The sequence below is a fragment of the Euleptes europaea genome, chromosome 7 (assembly GCF_029931775.1).
Source record: "Euleptes europaea isolate rEulEur1 chromosome 7, rEulEur1.hap1, whole genome shotgun sequence".
Classification (NCBI taxonomy): Eukaryota; Metazoa; Chordata; class Lepidosauria; order Squamata; family Sphaerodactylidae; genus Euleptes; species Euleptes europaea.
In genome coordinates, this window is record NC_079318.1 from 45,911,179 (window position 1) to 45,932,696 (window position 21,518).

The 21,518-nt window shown below is 45.3% G+C and overlaps 1 protein-coding gene across 1 annotated transcript in view; it reads right to left on the reverse strand.

Moving 5' to 3' along the window:
* The window catches only part of DNAH14 (dynein axonemal heavy chain 14), a 238,257-nt gene that overhangs the window by 61,196 nt on the left and 155,543 nt on the right, over window positions 1-21,518 (reverse strand). The window contains exons 54-61 of the mRNA XM_056853367.1: window positions 20,788-20,969; window positions 19,983-20,091; window positions 14,940-15,065; window positions 14,414-14,508; window positions 7,613-7,772; window positions 6,961-7,092; window positions 3,737-3,832; window positions 2,123-2,263 (exon numbers count right to left, since the gene is read on the reverse strand). Of these exons, the coding sequence (XP_056709345.1) occupies window positions 2,123-2,263; window positions 3,737-3,832; window positions 6,961-7,092; window positions 7,613-7,772; window positions 14,414-14,508; window positions 14,940-15,065; window positions 19,983-20,091; window positions 20,788-20,969 (1,041 nt within the window). The remainder of the gene's footprint in view (window positions 1-2,122; window positions 2,264-3,736; window positions 3,833-6,960; window positions 7,093-7,612; window positions 7,773-14,413; window positions 14,509-14,939; window positions 15,066-19,982; window positions 20,092-20,787; window positions 20,970-21,518) is intronic.

The window sequence follows — 21,518 nt, forward strand, 5'->3', positions numbered from 1 at the left end:
TTTGATAGTAACTCTTCTACAGTTCAGGCTGAAGTTCTGCTTGACAGGATGCCTTTAATGCGCAGCTACCCAAATTCCTATGGAGCTGGCACATATTACTGAAAAATCTTTTCTTACATACACACAACTTACCTTTGGCCATGCAGTGAAGACCCTTGGGCTGTGGGGGCAGCTACAACTGAAGCATTTTTTAAAAATCTCCACAGCTAATCCGAACCCCTGGTTAGCAAAATCCCCACATGGACTCGCTCACTTTCTAAAAACATCTCGCAGGCACCAGGAAAGGTGTCGATGGGGGCCACAGCCCTCATGGGAACCATGTTGCACACCCATGACGTAAGATGTGCCTTGCTGAAACCAAGCAGTAGTTTATTAAGTCCAGAATCTTGTTTCAACTACTGGCCAATCACTTGCCCAGGAGAACCAATAGAGAGGTCTCCCTCAATATGACCTGCTAGCATGGGAATTCAGGACTTCACTGTCTTTGGACATGGAGGTTTCCTTCAGTCATCATGTCTAGTAGCCATTAATGGTCCTATACTCTATGAATCTGCCTAACCTCTTTGAAGTTATTTGTACAGTGAATCACACAATGTAATTACCTATTGAGTGAAGAAGTACTTCCTCTTATCTGCCTTTAATCTAATGCCCTTAAACTTCATGAGATGCTCCTGAGTTCTAGTATGATGGGAGAGGGAGAAAATACCTATCCACTTCCTACACCCCATGCATAATTTTATAAATCTCTATTGTGCCCCACCCCTAATTAACTTTGCTTTAAACTGAAAAGCCCCAGACTCTCTAGCCTTTCCTCATAAGGAAGTTGCCCCCCTTATTTTTTGATGTATGGCAACCAGAACTGTACACAGTTCAGATGTGGCCACACCATAGATCTATATAAAAGCATTACAATATTGGCCATATTATTTTCAATCTCTTTCCTAATAATCCGTAGCATGGAGCTTGTCTTTTTCACCACTGCAGCACAGGGGTGCAGTGGTGACACCGAGTCAACATTTTCATCAAGCTGGCTGCCAGCGAACTGGCTTGAAAGCTCTCAACTTGAAAAGGAGACCTGAATCTAACTCTTGTCACCAAAGGATTGGTGAGAATGTTTCCAACAAAGTGAAGATGCCTGAGTGACCATAGGCTGAAGGTGAGTACAGGTAACCATTTGCCAAACACTGTCAAAGCAGCGAAAAGTTAATCAAAAAGGATGGCAGCTTTGCCCTCTCTGCACATGTGTGCTGCTACCTTTTACTAGTAGTACATGTAGCCACCACTGAAAAATCCTTCTAAGCTTAGCTCTAGAATTTTCAATTTGAATGCTATTTTGGGTTGTCATAGCAATAAGATAGATACTGAGATGTGACCCCTGCGGTGCCACAGGGCTTGTCTGCAGAAGACATTATCCCCAGCAAAGCATCAGTTATGAATGAACTTTGGCCGCATGCCCCACAGCACAGCAGTATCCTGAGGTCTTAGAGCAGGGGTCCCCAATGTGGTACCCGTGAGCACCATGGTGCCCGCCAACACCTTTTCTGGTGCCCGCCAAGTGTTTTTTGGAAGTGGATGAGGGCAGGTAGGGCTTTTAAACAGAAAGGCTTCTGATTGGCTGTACAGTTTTTTTAAAATGTTGCTTTGACAGCAGCTGCCACTGCAGCGCAAAGAGCTGTGGCAAAGTTGAGCTGTGGCAATCATTTTGTGGCTGGCTTTGCCTCCTGCAGCAGCCATTTTGTGGCAGCCATTTTGTTGTTGCAACCATCATGCCATGTCAGAATTCCAAATGCGACTACAGGCTCAAAAAGGTTGGGGAGCCCTGTCTTAGAGTCTAGCCATGTTGCTTGGGCAATCCAAAATGGTGCCTGAGGTCCTGGAAGAGTTCAAGACCATTTCTCTGAATAGATTTTGTGCCTTGACGTGACCCAGACACTTGTGCAGATTGCAGGACCACACTAAGGGGGTGGTGCCCCAATTAGGGGCTAAGGGGAGGAAGCTGAAGAGACCCCTCTCTTGTTTGTGCCTGGCTCTTATGCATGAATTTTGATATTTGTATGGGGGCCAACACTTTGCATTAAGAGCCAGCAATATTACAGCAGAATGAAAGAAACTGAAAGAATACCATCTCATCCTTCAGAGCTATGCTTAGTACAGATGCACTTTGTAAACGCCGTGTTGTCTGATCTTTTCGAGCTGCTAGTATTTCTAGTTCAGCAATACTTTGTTCATATGTTGCTTCTAATTTTTTCTGATGCTGTTCAATCTGAAAAGTTAGGAGTTTCATATTTCTAATGAAAAAATGTATGTTATCAATAGATACTGCTATTATTATTAGCTCTAGCTTTTGGAAACATTATAGGCTTCAGGTATGGAACTGGTCCATATGCAGGTAGATTCAACACTACTATACCACAGGTAATTCTAATGCATTTAATTTTACTAAATGCCATTTTTATCTGCAATTTACTGAGCTTGTCATCAAATTAAGCCAGCAATTTGTTTATTCACTTAGAATATTTATATGCTACCTTTCAATTAAAAGGTATAATAATTATTACAAAAAACTTTAAAACACTAAAGACACTAGGAATTTAAAGCATAAACCTTAGCAGCAGGGTAAGAATCTGATTTTTAAATACCATCTAAAATTTAAAAAGTTTTCTATTAGTAATGGAAGAGGTAATGAGAGGGCGAGCATAGGTAGAGCATGATGATCCCCCCCTTTTCTCCTGTCTCAAATTTGCATCACAGATCATTCTTTTTCTTTTAAAACAGCATTATCACCATGAGAAAAATAACTAAAAGAAAAACGTATCTCAAGAAGGAATGGTTTATTTTAAAGCTGAGACTTGAGAATATTTCTTGGGAAAATGTAGGACTCTAGAAAAGTCCACCCCTCCAAGGAGTCATTAGACAGAAACCCTTCCCCAGTTCACTATTTCCAGACATTTTGCACTCTGCAGGGAAAACAATTTCTAGCAGTTCATTCCACAAAGCCCATAGCTTTCAGTCATGATATAAACTCACCCCCTCCCACTCCTGCTGAACTACTTTACTCAAGGTTGGGATATGGAAGGAAGGAATTATATCCGGAATGAGGCAGAGGAGATTAATGGAAGAAACTATCCAAAGGAGAAAATTTGTTTCACTCTAGCTACTAAGTGCAGTAACAGTGGATTTCTAAACAGAGCTACACCCTTCTAAGTAGGGTTGCCAGGATGAGGCTGGCAGCCAGCAAGAGACTCACTGATTGGGGAGGGCTCCATATCAGCAATGTTGTTGGATGTGATGGCATCGCTTACTGCACAACTGGAAGTGACATCATCACATCACTGCTGACACTATAGCAGCTGGCCAAAACTCTATGGTTTTACCACAGAGTTTTGGCAAAATGCTACAGTGCCCCTGGTGCTGCAACATCATTTCCAGTCACACTGGAAGTGACATCATCACATCATTAGTGCTTATCCTCCATTCCACCCAGCTGAGTGGTGGTAGGACTGGTAAGCAGTAGGTATGTCTTCTACCAAAGTGGGAGACCTGGTATCTCTGCTTCTAAGTCTATTGAAGTCAATGGACTTACATGGGTGTAACTGGTCAACATTGCACTGTAAAGCCTAGTTAATGATGAACTTTATAGTAAAACAATACATAAACAATTTAGGTGTATTTGAATTGTACATTATTTAACAAATGACAAAATAACAGTAATATATGACAATTAGAATGCTCTTACCAGGACTAAACCTCTTTGCTTTTCAGCCAATTTTTCATGCACAAGCTTTAATGCTTCCTCTGCTTCTGTTACCTTAGCTTGTTTCGGGTCTATAAACTAAGTAACAACATATAGTTCAGTGTAAATGAAGCAGAACTGAAATACATATTGTTCTTCTTCATGGTTTCTGGGCATTACACATATGGGAATTCCAGCATGCACAGAATCAATTCAGAGAAAATTCTAGAGCTAAGTTTAAAAGGATTTTTCAGTGGCAGCTTCATTCACTAATAGTAAAGGGTAGCAGTAGGGCTGTTGATTCGGTTCAGGCCGAACCGAAAAACAGCCGAATTTCCCCCGATTCAACGGGGGAGCCGAATTTGCCGAATTTGGGGGTTCGGCAAATAAATTCAGCAGATTCGCCCCCCACGCCTTCACGGGGCTTCCATGAAGGCGCGGGGAGGGGGCCCTTTAAACAGGTCTGCGCCTCCCAGCCGGGAGGCACACATCTGTTTGAAGACCCCCCCCCCCGCGCCTCCAGGGAAGCTCCCTGGAGGCGTGCGGGGGGGTGTCTTCAAATCCCTCTGCGCTCTCTGCACAGAGAGCGCAGAGGCGCTTGACAGCCCCCCGCCTGCCTTCCTGGGAGTCCCGGGAGGGGGGCGGTGGGTCTTCAAACCCCTCTGCGCTCTCTGAGCAGAGAGTGCAGAGGCGCTTGACAGCCCCCCGCCTGCTTTCCCAGGCGTCCTGGGAGGGGGGGAGGGGGTCTTTAAACCCCTCAGCGCTGCCTACACAGACAGTGCAGAGGGGCTTGTTTAAAGCCCCCCCGCGCGCCTTCAGGGAACCCCCTGAAGGCGCACGGGGGGCCGAATTTTCCCCCGAACTCCGGATCCCCCCGAATTTCCGGGGATCCAAAGCGGGGGAGTTTGGACTTCGGCACGGCCTGAATAAAAACGGGCCGAATTTTGCCAAAGCCGAACTATACCGAATTTCTTTTTCAACACCCTAGGTAGCAGTGCACATGCTCAGAGAGAGCCAAGCTGCACTTCCAGCTCATTTCTTTGACCACTACAGCAGAGTCTTTGCGAGGAACTTCTGTGAGTTAGGTCCTTTTTTTTGTAAAAAGAAAAGAAGTGAAGAAACAAAAAAAAAACACCCCTATCTTCAAGAACTTTTTGTTGATAAAATATAATCCCCCATTGTATCTTTCTTCTCCTTTCTTGTAGGCACAGTCAGTTCTCCCTTTCAGTAGTCTATGGTCAGGGAAGGCAGGGGGAGGGTTGCCTTACATTTCCTCTACCTCATTTCTCATTTTTTCTATTGCACAGAAGCCTACTTTTAAGCATTTTGTCTCCTATGGGAGAAAGATGACAAGTAGTTGAAAAGCATCAAGTAGACTCCTGCCATCACTATCTTAAATTTACTTAGCAGGTCTGTAGAAATGGTCTGTCCCATTTCCATCTACTCCTTGCCAAGTACTCACTTTTGACTCTGATGGATCCCCCCATGCGTACACCAATGCAGAATCAAGGAAGAGAAGAAAAAGCAGTGGTGCAGTGGGAAAAGAATGTTATTGTATTCCACTTGAAGATCCTGCCTGTTTTCTTTAAAAAAATCATCTCTGAATGTAAAAAGGATGCTACATGCCCTTGATATCCATTGAGCTCTTGCCTTTTACATAAACACGGCAACTGACTTACACAAGGATTCTCACCTGTTCAGCAGCCAAGAGCTTAAAATATGCACCCAAAGCTTGAGCAAGTGGCCTTTGTCCTCCAGCTCATTCTTCTTCCAGCTAAGCCTCCACTTCCAGACCATCCCAGTGGCAAGTCAACCAGACCCATGGCAAAAAAATCCACTTGCTCAAGGCTTTGTGCAAGGTATACCCATTCCTGATGTTTGCAAAGCAGCAACATGGTTGCAGCCTTCAACCTTTGTACATCACTATGCCCTGGACATCCAAGCTCATCCAGGCTTTGGTGAAGCAGTGCTGAATGTCTTGTTCCAGTAAGGCATATCTGTTCCCACCTCCACATTAGTTGGCGTGCTAGTCTTATCCCATCAGTATGAAGCACAGAGAACATGAAGAAATACAGTTTGCTTACATGTAACTGATGTTTTTCAAGTGGCTATCTGTGCAAACACAACCTGTCCACTGCAACAGATGTTGATTTTCCAAGCCCTATGTCTTGGGATGTAGAAGTAAACAGGAAATACTACTCTGCTCTCTCTGAGCATTCATGTCGCTAGTGAGTGGAGACAGGGCTGAAAAATCCTTTTAAGCTTAGCTCTAGAAGTTTGCACATATTTGAATTTCCATCAGTGTTATTGCACAGATGATCACTCAAAGAACACCAGTTACATGAAAGCAACTATTCATATCACTCATCATGCAGAGGTCCTTGAATGAAGAAAGGATTAAAGCTGTCAGATTATTTTTTTAAACTGCACACTTAATCAGCAACCTTGCTTGGAAGAGTGCATATAATAGCATGAGGACAAATGCAATTTAGTCCTTGAGTTTTGAATTTAATAATTTTTAAACATTTAACTAAAGACTAATCTAGCACCTCTCCATATCACAACTGATGAATGCAGAATTCCTATACTTGCCCCTGGGCAGCCCACAGAGATCCACAGAGGCTTCCCAGCCGCTAAAAATCAAATCAAAGCAGTTTAAAAAATAAAAAAGGGAAAAGGCCCCCATAGCAAACAGCAAGACTACAGCACAAAAAAGGTGGTGTAGCAATGCTGCAGCTCGAGGAGGCGTTCCCAGGGCAATAGGGGTTAGGAAACTTCATCCCTTGGAATGCCCCCCCTCATGCTGGTGCAGGCTCCCCGTGCTGGCGTAGGTGCCCCCTATCCCAGAATAAATGGGCACTTGCACTGGCGTGGGGTTACGCCGGCTCCTATGCCGATGCAGCCCCCCATCAGAACTTCAGCCTTCCTCTGCTGGCACCCCTCCCACATAAACAGTTAAACATATGATATAAAATTAAGAGTACACATTTTTACATGCCGGCTAGGGGCTGGATTACACACTATATGAGAACAATAATATTCAGAAGAACGCACTGTGTTGTTTAAAAACTATCTATTTTTGGGATAATGTTTGGGTAAAATTAATTTGAAAAACTGAGCACATATTGCAATGATAATATGTATCTTATAAGATACATTCTTTTAAATGAGTTTATTTTGAGGAAAATATTTCTAGAAGGATTCAGAAACAGTAGTTGTAAAGATACCTTTTTTACTATACGGTAATTATCTAATGATAAAATCCATTGACAGATGGAGCAACAGGCAACAGACACAAGTCCCACTTTTGCTGGGTTAAAGTCAGGTAACTTTATGTATTTTTTCAGCCGTAAAAGCACCTGAAATGAACATAAATCAGTTACAACAAACAAAGAAAAACAAAATGAAAACTTGATGTGTTCAGGACTAGGTATCTAGGAAATAGGTGTCATTTCATATATTCTTTCCCTCTGCATCATTCTATACAATTCTATACAATAGGTTGAAATGTGAAAGTGGCATGTGTGTGCTCCTGAGAGCATAGGAGGAAGGAGTATGATATATAGCCACAGATAAATAATTTTCTATAATGTTTAACACCCAAGTTCTTTAAAACTTCCCTCCAAAAATGTTTAAAAAGGAAAGCAGACAGTATTCTAAGAAACATCCTGCTTCCTCAGATAAAATTTTCACAGTTACACTGGCCAGCATACCATTTTCTCACATGTACTTTATCCTTTCTGAGAGAAACAACAGCATACAATATTAGCAAATTAAAGTTACAACATGGTCATCAGTTCTTGTGAAACCGAAACATCCTTTACAACATTCCTAAGGGAAGAAAAAGACAATTAACTGGGAACTTCATTCTTCCTTCACCTTTTCTGGCAGATTATCTTTATCAAGTGTAGTCAACTTCTTGAGAAATCCCGGGTCTGCAAGGAGTAATTTTGCCGCTGCCCAAGTAGGTTTCTTTTCAAGAAGAACACAAACTGCATTCATAACAGTTGATACAAGTGGAGGAGGGTGAGTATACACTCTGTATAATATAAAAAAGAAGATATTTGGAAATGGAACCTTGGATTACCTGTGAAGGTTTCTTCTACACTGAGGGAGGAGTACATCTTCATCAGTGGGTTTTGTCGTTCCTATGCTCAGGGAGGCAGGATCCAAAAAACCTTTGCTTCCTGTCACATGTGCTAGGACCGCCCTCTGATATCCAGTTCTAGGACTTCCATAGCAGAATGTTTAAAAACACAGTGAGTAGCCGTGTTAGTCTGTCTGCAGTAGTAGAAAAGAGCAAGAGTCCAGTAGCACATTAAAGACTAACAAAAATATTTTCTGGCATGAGCTTTCGTGAGCCACAGCTCCCTTCTTCAGATACAGCTAGAATGTGAATCCATCTGTCTTTAAGTAGAGAAGAGTGAATTCAGACAAGCGTTAGTATGTAAATGTTAAGGTCTTTATAAAGACCTTGCATTCATGGCTCATTACCAATGCTGATTTCTCCACACCCATCTCTCCCCTGGACATCACAGACTCTTCTGCATACCACACCTAATCCCATCACGCCTGCTATTCACATTTACATACTGTTAACATTTACATACTAATGCTTGTCTGAATTCACTCTCCTCTACTTGGGGGTTCTTACAAGAAGGGTCACCTTAAGCTACGCTGAAAGTTTGGAACGTCTACCTCCAAACATGCCCCCCCGGAGCTATGGAAAGGCGCAAATGTGCTGTAAAATTGAATAGATGCACATTAAGGAGGGGGGACCCCTTCCGAGCCCCATATCTCGGCCCCCCTTGATCCAATCTTCACAAAACCTGGGGGTTCTTGCAAGAAGGGTCACCTTAAGCTACGCTGAAAGTTTGGAACGTCTACCTCCAAACATGCCCCCCCGGAGCCGCAGAAAGGCACAAATGTGCACACGCACCCCCCCACGGGGATCTCTCCCTCTCTCACAAACTCTTTCTCTCCCTGGGCCGCGCAGCAGCTGGGCTCATGCACTCAACCACAACTGATTGGCCAGAAGAAGACCCAGCTTAGCCACCGATTGGCCGCGGGAGAATGCTGCTTACTAACTGACGGTTATGCTGCTGATTCTGAGCCCCCGAATTTGCCAGATTTATCCGGAGTCCGCCCAAACTCGCCGAATGCGGCTCGTCGTTTTCCCGCCTTTTTTGAATTTGGTTCCATCCGAACTGAAAACCCCCAAATCGGGGAAAATTCGGCTGTTTTTTCGGTTCGGACGAACCTAATCGACAGCCCTATGCCGAATGCCACGTTGAATGAAGAATAGGCATTTATCTTGTAGTGTCTTATGAACGTAGAAGGGCTCGACCAGGTCACAGCCTTACAGATTTCTTCCACGGATGCATGGCCGTCAAATGCTGCTGAAGTAGCAGCGCTGCGGACTGAGTGAGCGGTAATTCCTAACGGCACTGGTATGTTGCTAAGTTGACAGCACAGCTGGATACACTGTTTGATGCACTTGCTGATAGCTGTCTTTGACATTTTGCAACCTTTATTGGGTGATGAAATAGAAACGAAGACTCTGAGCGCCGGAAAGTTTCCGTCCTTCTCAAAAAGATGCATAAAGCTCTTTTCACGTCCAGAGTGTGCCAGTTCTTCTCCTTTGGATGAGAAGGGTGAGAGCAAAAGGATGGAAGATGGAGTTCCTGTTGTCTATGGAACTTAGAATTTACCTTCGGGATAAAGGCTGGATCTGGACGTAATACTACTTTATCCGTGTGGAAGATGCAGAGGCTTTTTCTAGATGACAAAGCCGCCAGTTCCGACACCCTTCTAGCTGATGTAACAGCCATGAGGAAGAGAACTTTCATCCTAAGGTGACCCAGGGAAGCCTCCCGTAAGGGTTCGAATGGGTGTTGAGTCAGAGCCTGGAGTACCACGTGAAGTCTCCAAGTCAGAAATCTATGAATTGTCGGAGGAGAGGTGGCCAAGGCTCCTTTCAAGAAAGTGACTATGTGGGGATGCCTTGACGTTGGGTAGCCATCCAGTTGGGGAACAACTGTCGCGATCGCTGTCACCTGTCATTTGAGAGTAGATGCCTTCAGCCCTTGAGCTAATCCCTCCTGGAGAAAGTCAAGCAAGTTGCCAGTGGAAATGGTCACTGGATCAGTATGTTTTCTCCTGCACCATCTAGCAAAGGCCTTCCAGGAAAAATCCTATATGCGCCTGGTGGATTGTTTCCTGGCTTCCAACATGATGACCTCTGAGGTATAGCCCATCTCTAGCAACCTTGACCTTTCAAGAGCCAGGCGGTCAGCTTTAACCAGGCTGGATCTGGGTGTACTAAGGGGCCCTGTAAGAGAAGGTCCTGGACTGGAGAAAGGGACAATGGCTCCTGGATCGATAGCTCTCTCAGTGTCACGAACCAAGGTCGTCGGGACCATCGAGGGGCTATGAAGATGACCAGGGCCCTCTCTTGTCTGATTTTTTGTAGAGCTTTGGAGATCACTGGTAGAGGTGGAAGTGCATAAAGGAGACCCTATGGCCACGGGGACAACAGTGCGTCTATTCCCTCTGCCCTTGGATGCATAAATCTTGACAGGAACCTTGGGAGTTGGTGATTTTCGCCTGTTGCGAAGAGGTCCATGATGAGTCTTCCAAATTTCTCCATTATTTGAAGAAAGGGCTCTCTCTTCAAGGACCACTCCCCCTCGTCCACCTGCTGTCAGCTGAGCCAATCTGCCTGCTCGTTTAGTACTCCCTTTATACTCTGTACTCTGTCCTGATGGACGCCAAGTGAGCCTCTGCCCAATTCAGAACGGAGTGCCTCTATGATGGACCTGAGTGTCTCCATCCTGAAACGTTTAAGCCGGATAAATTTGTTGACGTGCTTTAGAATTAGGATTGCACACCAATCTCCGTTTCTCTTCGGAACGGTAAAGAAAACGGAGTATATCCCGGCGCACCTGTCTGGGGGACTGGTTCGATTGTCCTAATTTGAAGCAGGTGGTCTATGGCTGCTTGATTGAGGGCTATTTTGTCCGGTTTCGAAGAGGAGGGGGAGAGAAAGAAGCGGTTTGGGGGGGATTTGCGTAGTTCTAGGCTGTATCCCTCGTGAATAATCTTCTGCACCCAAGTGTCTGGGTGAAGGGAGTCCCAGGTATTGGCAAAAAGCTGGAGTCTTCCCCCTCCCACCGGACTATCCCAACAGTAATTGTTTCCAGGGTTTCTCACTAAATCTGTTGGACTTGTCCAAGTGTTGTTGTGGCTGGAATCCCTTGTTAAACCTGGGGCCCTTGCGAAAGGATCCCCTTCCAGAATTCCAGTTGTTCCTTCTGTTGTCCGCTCTGCCCCTTGCCAGGGTGTGAGAGGTTCGGAAGGGATGAAAGGAAGAAGAGTAAGAGGTCTTACCTTCTTTCCTTATGTATTTTGGCAAGGCCTTTTTCTTGTCTTTCGTCTTGACTAGTATGTCCTCTAGTTTAGAGCTGAAGAGCCGATCACCGTCGAATGGGTATCCAAACAGGATGGATTTGGAACCGAAGTCAGCTGACCAGGACCAGAGCCAAAGTGCCCTCCTAGAAATAGAGGAAACTGCCAGTGCCCTGGCCGACATGGTCATGGAATCAAGAGTGGCGTCTGCCATAAAATTTACTGTTTTCAGAACTCTGATAAGACCACTCAGAACCCTTTTATTGTCTTGTGGAGTCAGGTCAATTATTTTTCTGATCCACATAATGGATGCCCGAGCCACCAATGCTGCCATAGCCGATGCTTGTATGGATACCGCTGAAGCCTCATAGGCCTTTTTGATAGCATAATCAGCTTTTCTATCTAGAGGGTCCCTGATGTTGCCAGCCCCATCCTCACAAAGTATGCCGGTGGATTGCAGAGCAGCGACTGGTGCTTTAGCTAAGGAGCCTGAAGGAGGTTAGAAGCTCGGGACTCTAGATTATACATTCTTCTAACAGCAGTGGGGAGCTGTCTGTTAGAGAGAGGCTTCTCCCATTCATTTTTGAGAAGGTCCTCAAAGTATTCAGGAAAAGGCACAGCCCGGGTATGGGTCCTCAGTGTGGTGAAGAATTCCTTAATGCCCCTAAACCTAGCCTTACTTTTGGAAGCCTCTGAGTCCTCGTTCTCATGAAGATCTAAGGCTGCCAATACCTTGCTCAGGAACGCCTGATAATCTTCCTTGTCTCCTCCTGAGGAGAACTCGCCCTCTTCTCTATCGCTAGAAGAGGGAGAAGGGGACCTGTTTCTGCTGGAAGCGGACAATGGTGCCTTCCTTGCTGCCTTAGTTGGCCAGGCATGGCGTGTGTCGCTGGAGCATTCCCCACGTTCTGACTCAGAGTGGATGGAAGCCCTGGAACCCAGGGATGAGGCTCTGGATCTTGTGACGTCCCCACAAGAATGGTCGCTAATTTGGGCAAACTCCTCTCTCAATGCCTGCAGCATTAAATTTATCAGACTTAAGTTGCCCTCCCCCCCTTCCGCAATTAAAAAATGAACATTTTCAACATTACCCGGGGTAGTCCCAGTCGTATGAACTCCAGAGGAGCCGGCATCACTGGGATCAAGTTCGCCCTCGTAACCTCTAGAGGCCGAACGGGGCGTTGCGGCGGCCATCTTGTCCGTGCGAGTCTTTTTCATGCCGTTTTGAACGTCTCCTGGCTGGAGGCGCTGTTTTTGTGCCGCCGCCTGCAAATTGGCCGATTCGCCCGTTTCACTCTTGGACACTGCTACGGAAAGCTGTCGGGGGAGAAGGAGTCCTTCAACTTGCTCCTCGTCTCCTGACATTAAGTCCTCTGAAGCCCTATCTTCACTCTCAGACATATTGTAAATGGAGGAGGGGGGAGGGGAGGGGGAGACAGAGGCAAAGACAAGGGAAAACAGTAGATACAAGAGGAAAAGGCTGCTGGGTGCACACAGACCAAGATTAGGATTAAGAAAAAACACAGAAATAAAGTTAGACAGGAATAATTATTGAAGTGCAAAGGCTAGGAAAGAAGGTTTGCTACAGAGCTAACCACAAATGCTGTTTCTCCCTCTAAGGCAGGAAGAGAACTGGCTATCAGAGGGCGGTCCTAGCACATGTGACAGGAAGCAAAGGTTTTTTGGATCCTGCCTCCCTGAGCATAGGAACGACAAAACCCGCTGATGAAGATGTACTCCGAACTCAGTGGGAGAAGTGAACTATACTTTTTTAAATATTCAAAATAATTTTGTCAAGGAAGTACAGTTCTAATTTTTCAGAAGAGTCTGACTTGGATTTTGTCATTGCTAGGTGATAACATTATTCAGTACTCCAGTCTCTAACTTCAATTTCTGTATCCCTATAGGAAGATATGGGTCATTATTCCTATCTAAGGGAAGGCACACATTTTACCCCTTTCTCCACATGCCAGTGACCCAATGTGAATGACCCTAAAGCAGGCCTTGACAATTTTTTCTTTGGCTCTAGGAGCCTAAACAAAGTGCCAGACTCATTTTGGTCCACTCCAAGATATCACTAAACCCCAGTTCCCAGTCACTAGAGCTCACCCTGTATTGGATGGTGAAAGTTGTTTCTGGAAATGCAGAGGTATGCAGGATGTTCATTTTCAGACTTACTTCCACCGTTGGAAAGAGGGAGCACAGAAAGTGGGGAGAGGCTGTGGCTGTGATGGAGCATTTGCTTGGCATGCAGAAGGTCCCAGGTTCAATCCCTGGCATCTCCAGTTAAAGGGACTAGGCAGGTAGGTGATGTGAAAGACCCTGTCTGAGACCCTAGACAGCCACTGCCGGTCTGAGTAGCCAATACTGACTTTGATGGACCAAGGTTCTGATTCAGTATACGGCAGTGTCATGTTTCAAGGTGGGAGGAAAACACCAGTCCTCCAACTACTAAGTAATAACATTAGGTTTCTCTGTCCATTTTTTACTTGATCACTTTCCTACACATAATACCAAAAAGCTGTGCTAATATAAAGCTGTAGACTGCAACTCTGTGCATGTTTACTTGAGAACAAACCCATTGGGCTTAGTTTACTTGCAAGTAAACAAACATGAGACTGGCTAGATAAGTCAAAGAGAGGCTAAAAAAGGGGAAACATTTCTGACAGTTACTTCCTGGCCTTTTATGCTCTTCTCTTCGTTTCTTTTTATATGTTTAGTGTTTTATCACTAAAATGGAACTTGCAAACAAACAAAAAACAGACAGTGAGGCAGAGAATAGTGATCATCAGCCTCCACTGAGATGGCTTCTGGGGACTTGGCTGAAGGCTGGCTGGAGAGGAGTGGGAGGGGAAAGCGAGAATAGGGGAGTGGAGAAACCCAAAGTAAAGCCTATGCATGGTATTTTACAAAATTAAAAAATGAAACCACTTCTTCTCAGGGCGGGGAGGGTGAGTGGTCTGACAATGATGACAGTCCAATCACTGAAATGTGGGCTGAAGATTGGTGGGAGTGGGCAGGACAGAGAAAAACCTGGCAGAAACATTACACACGAGGAAAAAGGCAAGTCAAATTCAGATTCCAGAAGAAGATCAAAGTAGAAGTGGCATCAAAAAATGCGTGGGGAGAACAAAGTGAAAACTAAAGGCACAAAAATGTATGCAGAAATCAAGGGATAAACCTAAGCAGTATTGCACCATAACCAACAACAACAACAAAAATACCCATGCCCTTAAACAATGCAAAGGTTCCAACCAACATCAACAAACATACCTAATTTCTGCAATGTGATTCTTGTCAAGTGCATCAAGAGCAGCAACAGCTTTCTCCAAAGATGGTAACACAGCATTTAACTCCTCTTTTACATGCTATAAAAATTAAAAATAAGATGAAGAAAAACTAGAATTGATCCTTTCTTCAACATTACAAATACCACTTTTTGTAATCTAGATTTTTCTTTCCAATTTGAATGCCTTTTTTGCTTATTTAGAATGAAAAATGTTCTTGGGTGGGTGAGGGAGCATATACTGATATTAGAGATGTCTAATTCACACCACCTGCAGCATGCATTACTGAATGCAAATTATGGCAGAGCATCGTGGTTTAGTGTGGAACCACAAATCATATTGGTTTCCTTGGCTGACATCAGCCATTTTACATGAGAACACCATGATTCATCTGCTATCCTGTGGAAGCATCTACATTTCATTGGTTTCAGTGTGCCGGCTATTTTGCTAACAAGCTGCAAGTATCCAGAATATGATAAGCAAAATGGAATAACAGTAGAAATATACTGCACCTGAGCATATGCTTCTACAAAGTGTGTTTCTGCAGCCATGAGTTCTTCATCCTGTTTAACAAGAGTTCGAACTTGCTCTACTACTAATGAATCTCTGTGAAGCTTTTCCACAAGTTCTTCTATTTCCTGATTAGGGGGGAAAAATTGAGTAAAAATATTTTTATTTCAGCATGTGACTGGCAAAATCAATGGTATATTTTAGAAATAGAAATGTCTTTCAAACGAATCAGAAAGTCTTTCGCTTCATAAGATAATAAAGAAAACATGCACAATATTGCTGAATAAGACCAAAGGACTATCTATTCCAGTACTTTTTCGAATCAAAGAAAGGTTAAAAATCCCTACAAAGCTCATAAGGACAGTGTGATGAGGACAATATTCTCCATAGTTTGTCCTAGCACCTGATGGGCTGCCCACAACAGGCTTGTGTGATTTCCTTGTTGCCAGTGCCAATACAGCGCAGTGGCAATGAGTTCCACATGGCAGGTTTCCCTGCAGTTTCCCTAACCCAGTCCTCCTGCAGTGGCCATCTGTCTTCCCCAGGCTATTTCCTTTTTGTTAAAATCAGCAATTTCATATTGTTATATCAATATACTGTTATAACAATATATGTAACAGATTCTCTCATTTTAAAAAATCTATAGTCTAGCCCTTTCTGTTGCAATGATATGCCCTCCTTTTTTGCTGTCAGGTCACAGCTGATTTATGGTGACCCCATAGGGTTTTCAAGGCAAGAGACCTTTGGAGGTGGTTTGACATTGCCTGCCTCCGCATCAAGACCCTGGTATTCCTTGGAGGTCTCCCATCCAAATACTAGCCAGGGTTGGGGCTGGGAGTGTGTGACTGGCCCAAGGTCACCCAGCAAGCTTCCATGGCGCAAGTGGGGATTTCAACCTGGTTTCCCCAGGTCCCAATCTAACTCCTTAACTATTACACTACACTGGCTCTCACCTTTCCCTTTACAGCTCCACAGTGAAAGGGGTTAAAGACTGACTTAAGAAATGAAAGCTAGGATTTCAAAGAACCTTTTAACATATATTGTTACAACAGTATATCAATACAACCATATGAAATTGCCAATTAAAAATCCCATCTCCCCTTCGGGGCCAGGAAAAAATGGACACCACGGGGGCAGAATCAGGGAAATCCAAACTTTCCCACCCACAAGGCATGTTTTACTGTGATTTCCCCCAAATCTTTGGAGCAAAGCAGGTTTGAGAAAGATTGGAGAAAAGCCAGGTAAACCCCTGGAGGGGCACCAATGGACCACAATGTTTTAGGGAAGAAGGGGGAAAACCCACTTCCCCAAAGCATTGATACCAGGGCAGAGAACCCGTGTGGAAAATGCCCTGGTAGTAAAAAATACACTGACTTTGAACAGAAGTTGCATCTTCCATGACTATGTCTAACCCCTTTAAAAAGCGTTCTTTTTGGCTGCATCTGTCTTTATCACTATATCTTGTGACAATAAATTCCTTAGTTGTGTGAAGTACTTTATCAGCCCTAAATTGGCAATCAGTGTCTTATTCTGGCTAAGTTGTGAACCTCACTTGAGAGCAGCAAAAAAGGCATCTGGGTATTCCCAACATAGTTATTAATCAATCAATCAGCATTATGCTTGCTATTTCCAATCTTTTCCTAATAATCCCTAACCCTGATTTTCTGCTTTTCGTATTAGCTCGGATCCCACATAGAACTTCCATGGGTGGACTGCCACTGAAAAGCTCCAACTGTCGCCCAAGCTAGGTAACCGAGGAGCCTTTCTGGTTCTCTCGAGTCTGGTAGGTGGTTTTCGTTCCAAGCAGGACAGAGTCTGGCTAGGTGCAGGGTCCTGCGGCAAGGGTGTTAAGCTTGTGGGGGACCTAAGGATTTCCCTCCCAACACGAATTGCTCATACATTAACTTTTGTATGGCAGCAGATGGAGGGGAGTGGGGATGGGCTCGCCTTCCCTCATCGTTCGCCAGGAGTTAGGCGCTGGCGGGGGGACACTGCTGGTATGGTTTGTCCGCAGGGTATGCGTTGGAATTGCTGTCTCGTTACAGGAAGGTGTGGAACACTTATGTACGTACTGGCAGTTACTCAGCTTTCCCAAGTCGCTGTGGCATGTTAGCAGTGATCGGATGTAGAAGGATATGAGGTTTCCAACCTCCAGCATGTGGCAGTCTCGGAGGGCAGACGGAGTGGTGTGTTCACCTACCCAGTTTCCATCTCTTCCCTGGCTCATGTTTTCCCACGCTTCCTTGGCAACGCTCCAGGCCTCAGCAGGTAAAAGGCCGCAGCTTATAAGGCATACGTAGTGCCACGGCACAACACCTTTTAACCTATCTTTGCTTTTCAGCTCGACCCGTGAGCGCAGCATCACGAACTTGGCAGGGGTGTAAGCCACCAAGCAGCGTCTAATCATTGGGCCAGGCTCCTGTTGCTGGAGGGCTTCTTTCGTGGCCTTTGCTCACATGCCCAGGGTAGTGCCGATCGCCGATTTGGGGTCAGGAAGGAATTTTTACTCCAGGCCAGATTGGCCAGGGGTTCCTGGAGGTTTTTTGCCTTCCTCTGGGCATAGAGCAGGGGCCACGGGAGGGGGAGGAATTATATAATACCCAGCATTGTGCAGGTTGGCAGGCACTTGGGCCGGCCTGTGAGCTTGTCTCCACCTATTGGAGATCTTCCTTAAAGGGGCTCCTGCCAGCATGGTACCTGGGTCCTGCCACCCTGTGGTGCCCCCTCCTTGGCAGGATGGCCAGGAGAAAGGGGGCCAGCAGGTTTCCCCCTCCGGCAGGCAAGCTGGTGGGGATGGGACTATATCGGGTGTGGGGTAAGTTCCTGATGTTTGTCCGAGCCCACGGTGGCCCCAAGGCTCGTGCTGGAAGGTCTGCTTGGTGAAGTTGGACTCGACTGGAAGGAGGATTACGGGCACTTGTTGCAAAATGTAACAGTGGTTCAGGGAGGCTCGGTTAGCCAAAATGGAAGCCGGGTTGCCTCAGGGGCGAGGCATAGCTTGCAGAGATCTCCCGGTTCAGCATTCGTGGCATCCGCTGTGGGGATCGGTGCTGCTGGTGCGGCGCTGTGTGTTGAAACACGGGACACCGGACATCTTGGGGATCCAGCTGGGAGAGACCGACCTGGCGAGAAGTGGAGGCTGCGGTCTACTGCGGACCCTGGCCGAGCAGCTGCCCAGGACAACCTCGTGTGGTCGGGCAAGCTGGAAGGGAGGTGCTGGTCGGGTGCGCAGTCCCCTAAAAAGGTGGACCGGGTGCGCAGTCCCCTTAAAAGGTGGACCAGGCTAGGCAGGAGGTCACAGTGGTGGTGGGTAAGGCTGTGACGGCCTCGGGAGGAGCCGTGATCCACCACCCGGACCTTGGTGTGGTCTGTCAAGCTGGAACGGAGGTGCTGGTTTGGTGCGCAGTCCCCGAAAGGTGGACCAGGTGTGCAGTCCCCTGAAAGGTGGACCGGGCCAGGCTGAAGGCACAGTGGTGGTGGGTAAGGCCGTGACGGTCTCAGGAGGAGCCGTGATCCACTACCAGGACCTGTCTCATCGGATGGGGGCCTGGTTCCTCCCGGACGGGGTGCACCTGTCGTCATGGGGCATGGACATATGGCTACAGGACCTATGACATGGGCTCAGCTGGTGGTTGCAGCATTAGGCATTGGCGGGAGATGCCCAGAGAGGTAAGGTAGGCATCTCTGGTTGCCTCTTGTGGCGGTTTGGGCATGGGGCCGGATCCAGTTTGGGGGAAAGACGGCCTGCGTGCCCCGCTTCCCATTCTGGGGACCCTAATAAGGGGTTTTGGGGGGAGGCCAGGAATGGTTAAGCCTGTCTCGGGGCTGCGGTTTGGCCTCCTCCCAAGTGGCAGTGGACCACACAGTTGGCTGCCGCCCACGTGGGTCCCGGCATATTGCCATCTCAGGCTGCGCCCAGCAGGCGGGTTGGGCACAGGGTGTGATCAGCTGACAGACGGGTCAGCTGATCCCTGGATCCCACCCCTCATGCTTGCCAATGCCTAACACTGTAATCAACAAAGTTGTGGCCTGTTTACTCCAGCTATTGCGTACTAGTCATTCTTGGGTAAGATCACATCTTTCGGTCACCAGGGTATGAGTAGCCCCTGGGGTGGCTGTGACCCCCTTCCCCCCCCCGTTCCGTTCCCCCCCCCCATAGGGCTGGGGCCGCAACAGTATTTCCAGGGTCACTTCTGACTGCAGTGGGAGGGATGAGGTGAGAAAGTTGTGCTCCACGGATGGAAATATCTTTCATCCATGGAAATCCTTTGTGGGATTTAATCCACACAGTCCATTGACATTTCCATTATGGCTATACAGTCTGTTTCCTGTGGGTTGGATCTTACAACTCTTTTCTGCTAAGAGAGGAGTTTTACTTCACTTATTAGAAAGGTCTTTATGGAAGATTCAATAAGGTCTCATATGCAGATAAGGCCTGCCCATGCCGGGAGGGCGAAATAGAATCAGTTCCTCATGTCCTACTTAACTGTTCATTTTATGCTAGGGGTCGTTCTCAATTTATATACCCGTTGTTAGGGGACAGGGAATGGTTACCCACCAAAATTAAGTTGTCTCTTCTTATGACCTCTCAGGACCCAATAAAAATTGAATTGGTGGCGAGGTTTCTACACTTTGCAATCAAAGAACATGAGCGCTTGTGTATCAAATAAGACTGGTTTAGGACTGCAAAATTAAGTAATCCGCTTAAATAGATTTTACTGTAAAAATGTTGGAGGTCTGATGTACCTTGTATATTATGGTCTTATGTATTTGCTTTTGTATGCTTTATCCATACCAATAAAGGCTTCAGGTTGGAGAAAGGTCAAAAGATGCAACCCTCTGCAGTTACAGCCAGTCTCTCTCTCTCTGTATATGTGTGTTTGTGAAGTATATTATTTATTGTTGTTACAATGCCTATCATTTTGCAAATAAACATTTGTTAACAGGTTATATAAAATGCAGTTTATATGCTTTAAATGGGTCTTATGAAAAGATTACTGGATATTTTGAAAACACAAAGCAATTATGAATCAAGAAGTGAGTACCTCTGCTTTTTTGTCTGTTTGAGGACCAAGGACAAGCAACTCCTCTTGCATTTCCGTAATCTGCGAGGTGGCTTCTAAGATTTTGGTCAGACCAGAATGATAGCAAGCTCTAGAAGTTTTTAAAACATGTTAACATCAAGCTATAGCATGAACTTTTCTATGACATAAATTGTCACTGACTGATAATCATCTAGCCTCCCCAGTTCATGTGGGTCTTTATGCACAGGTTACTTCTGACAGTGCAGTGTTTGGTAGTGTTAGGCTACAGCTGTAGGATTTGCCAAAGTAAAGCTTTTGTTGGGAGTGCAATGCTAGTGGGTCAGCCTGTGCCAGCCTGTAGTGGGGTGAGGCATTCTTCATTGGGATCACTTTGTGGGCAGACCATATCCATACATGCCTTATGCAGAGACTTCCTGCATCGGGAAACTATTGTTGGTTGTTGGATTTGCATAGCCATTGCATGCAAGTCCACCCAACTCCAGTGATGCAGTTTGGTGGTATGTGACCTCTAATAGGGGTGTGGCCATCCACACAGTATGGGCTAACTCTTAATCGCCAATGACTGTGGCTAGAATGAGACAGGAGTACAGTTGGACACCTGCAGTTTCGGGCCAATTAATGGAAGGCCTATCATACTAATCAGAAAATGACATAAGTAAAATAGGAGATATTAATATATATATAGTTTCTGAAAAAACAATACATTCTTATAAATGAATGTTTCTGGACAATAGTATCTGCATTTGAAACTTTATGTGAATATTAATATTGCACATTTCAATGAATTAGTTGTTATATTTCCGACCTGTCGCTTAGAGTTTTCTCTTTTGTTGATTGAAATATGATTGCAAATGTTTTTATGAATTGCAAGTAACTGTTTGGAGTGATGTAGTAGTGCCTTTTAGTTTCCTTCAAATAGTTCTCCATTATGATACATACATTTTTGTGGATGTTTACACACACAGGAACAAGCGAGTTTTTCAAGGTCTGGAAAAAAGCATAAGTGTGAAAAGTTTTGAAGATCATAATTGCATATTGTACATTTCTGCTTATGTATTGCAGACCCAGTGCCAATTTAGGTGTGTGCCAGGAGCCATCTACCAAATTAAAATGTGACCCAACCCAAACTCCATTCCAGAACTACCCCTCAACCAAAGCATAAGTATGAAAAGCTTACTGTACATTTCTGCTTGTATATTTTTGTTTATAATGATTTAAGTGGTTTCTTGCAAACAGCAAAACACTTCCTTTCTTTTTAGAGGTATGTTAGGCATTGTGACTAATGACAATTCATTCCATTAGACTTAGAGGCAAGGCAAACTTCTGCCTTCCTATTTCTTCTGATTGGAGGATTGCCTTCCTAGTTCAAGACTCACTGCAGCTAATGCTTTAAAAGGCTATGAATAATTTCCCCCTCTTGGGGAAGGACTATGGACAGGATGAAACAAAGGATCAGATTAGAAAGCTACTTGTCCCTCTTTATTTATTCTGCTGAGAAGCACAAAACCTAACTGACAGTGCATTCCTAAGGAGAGT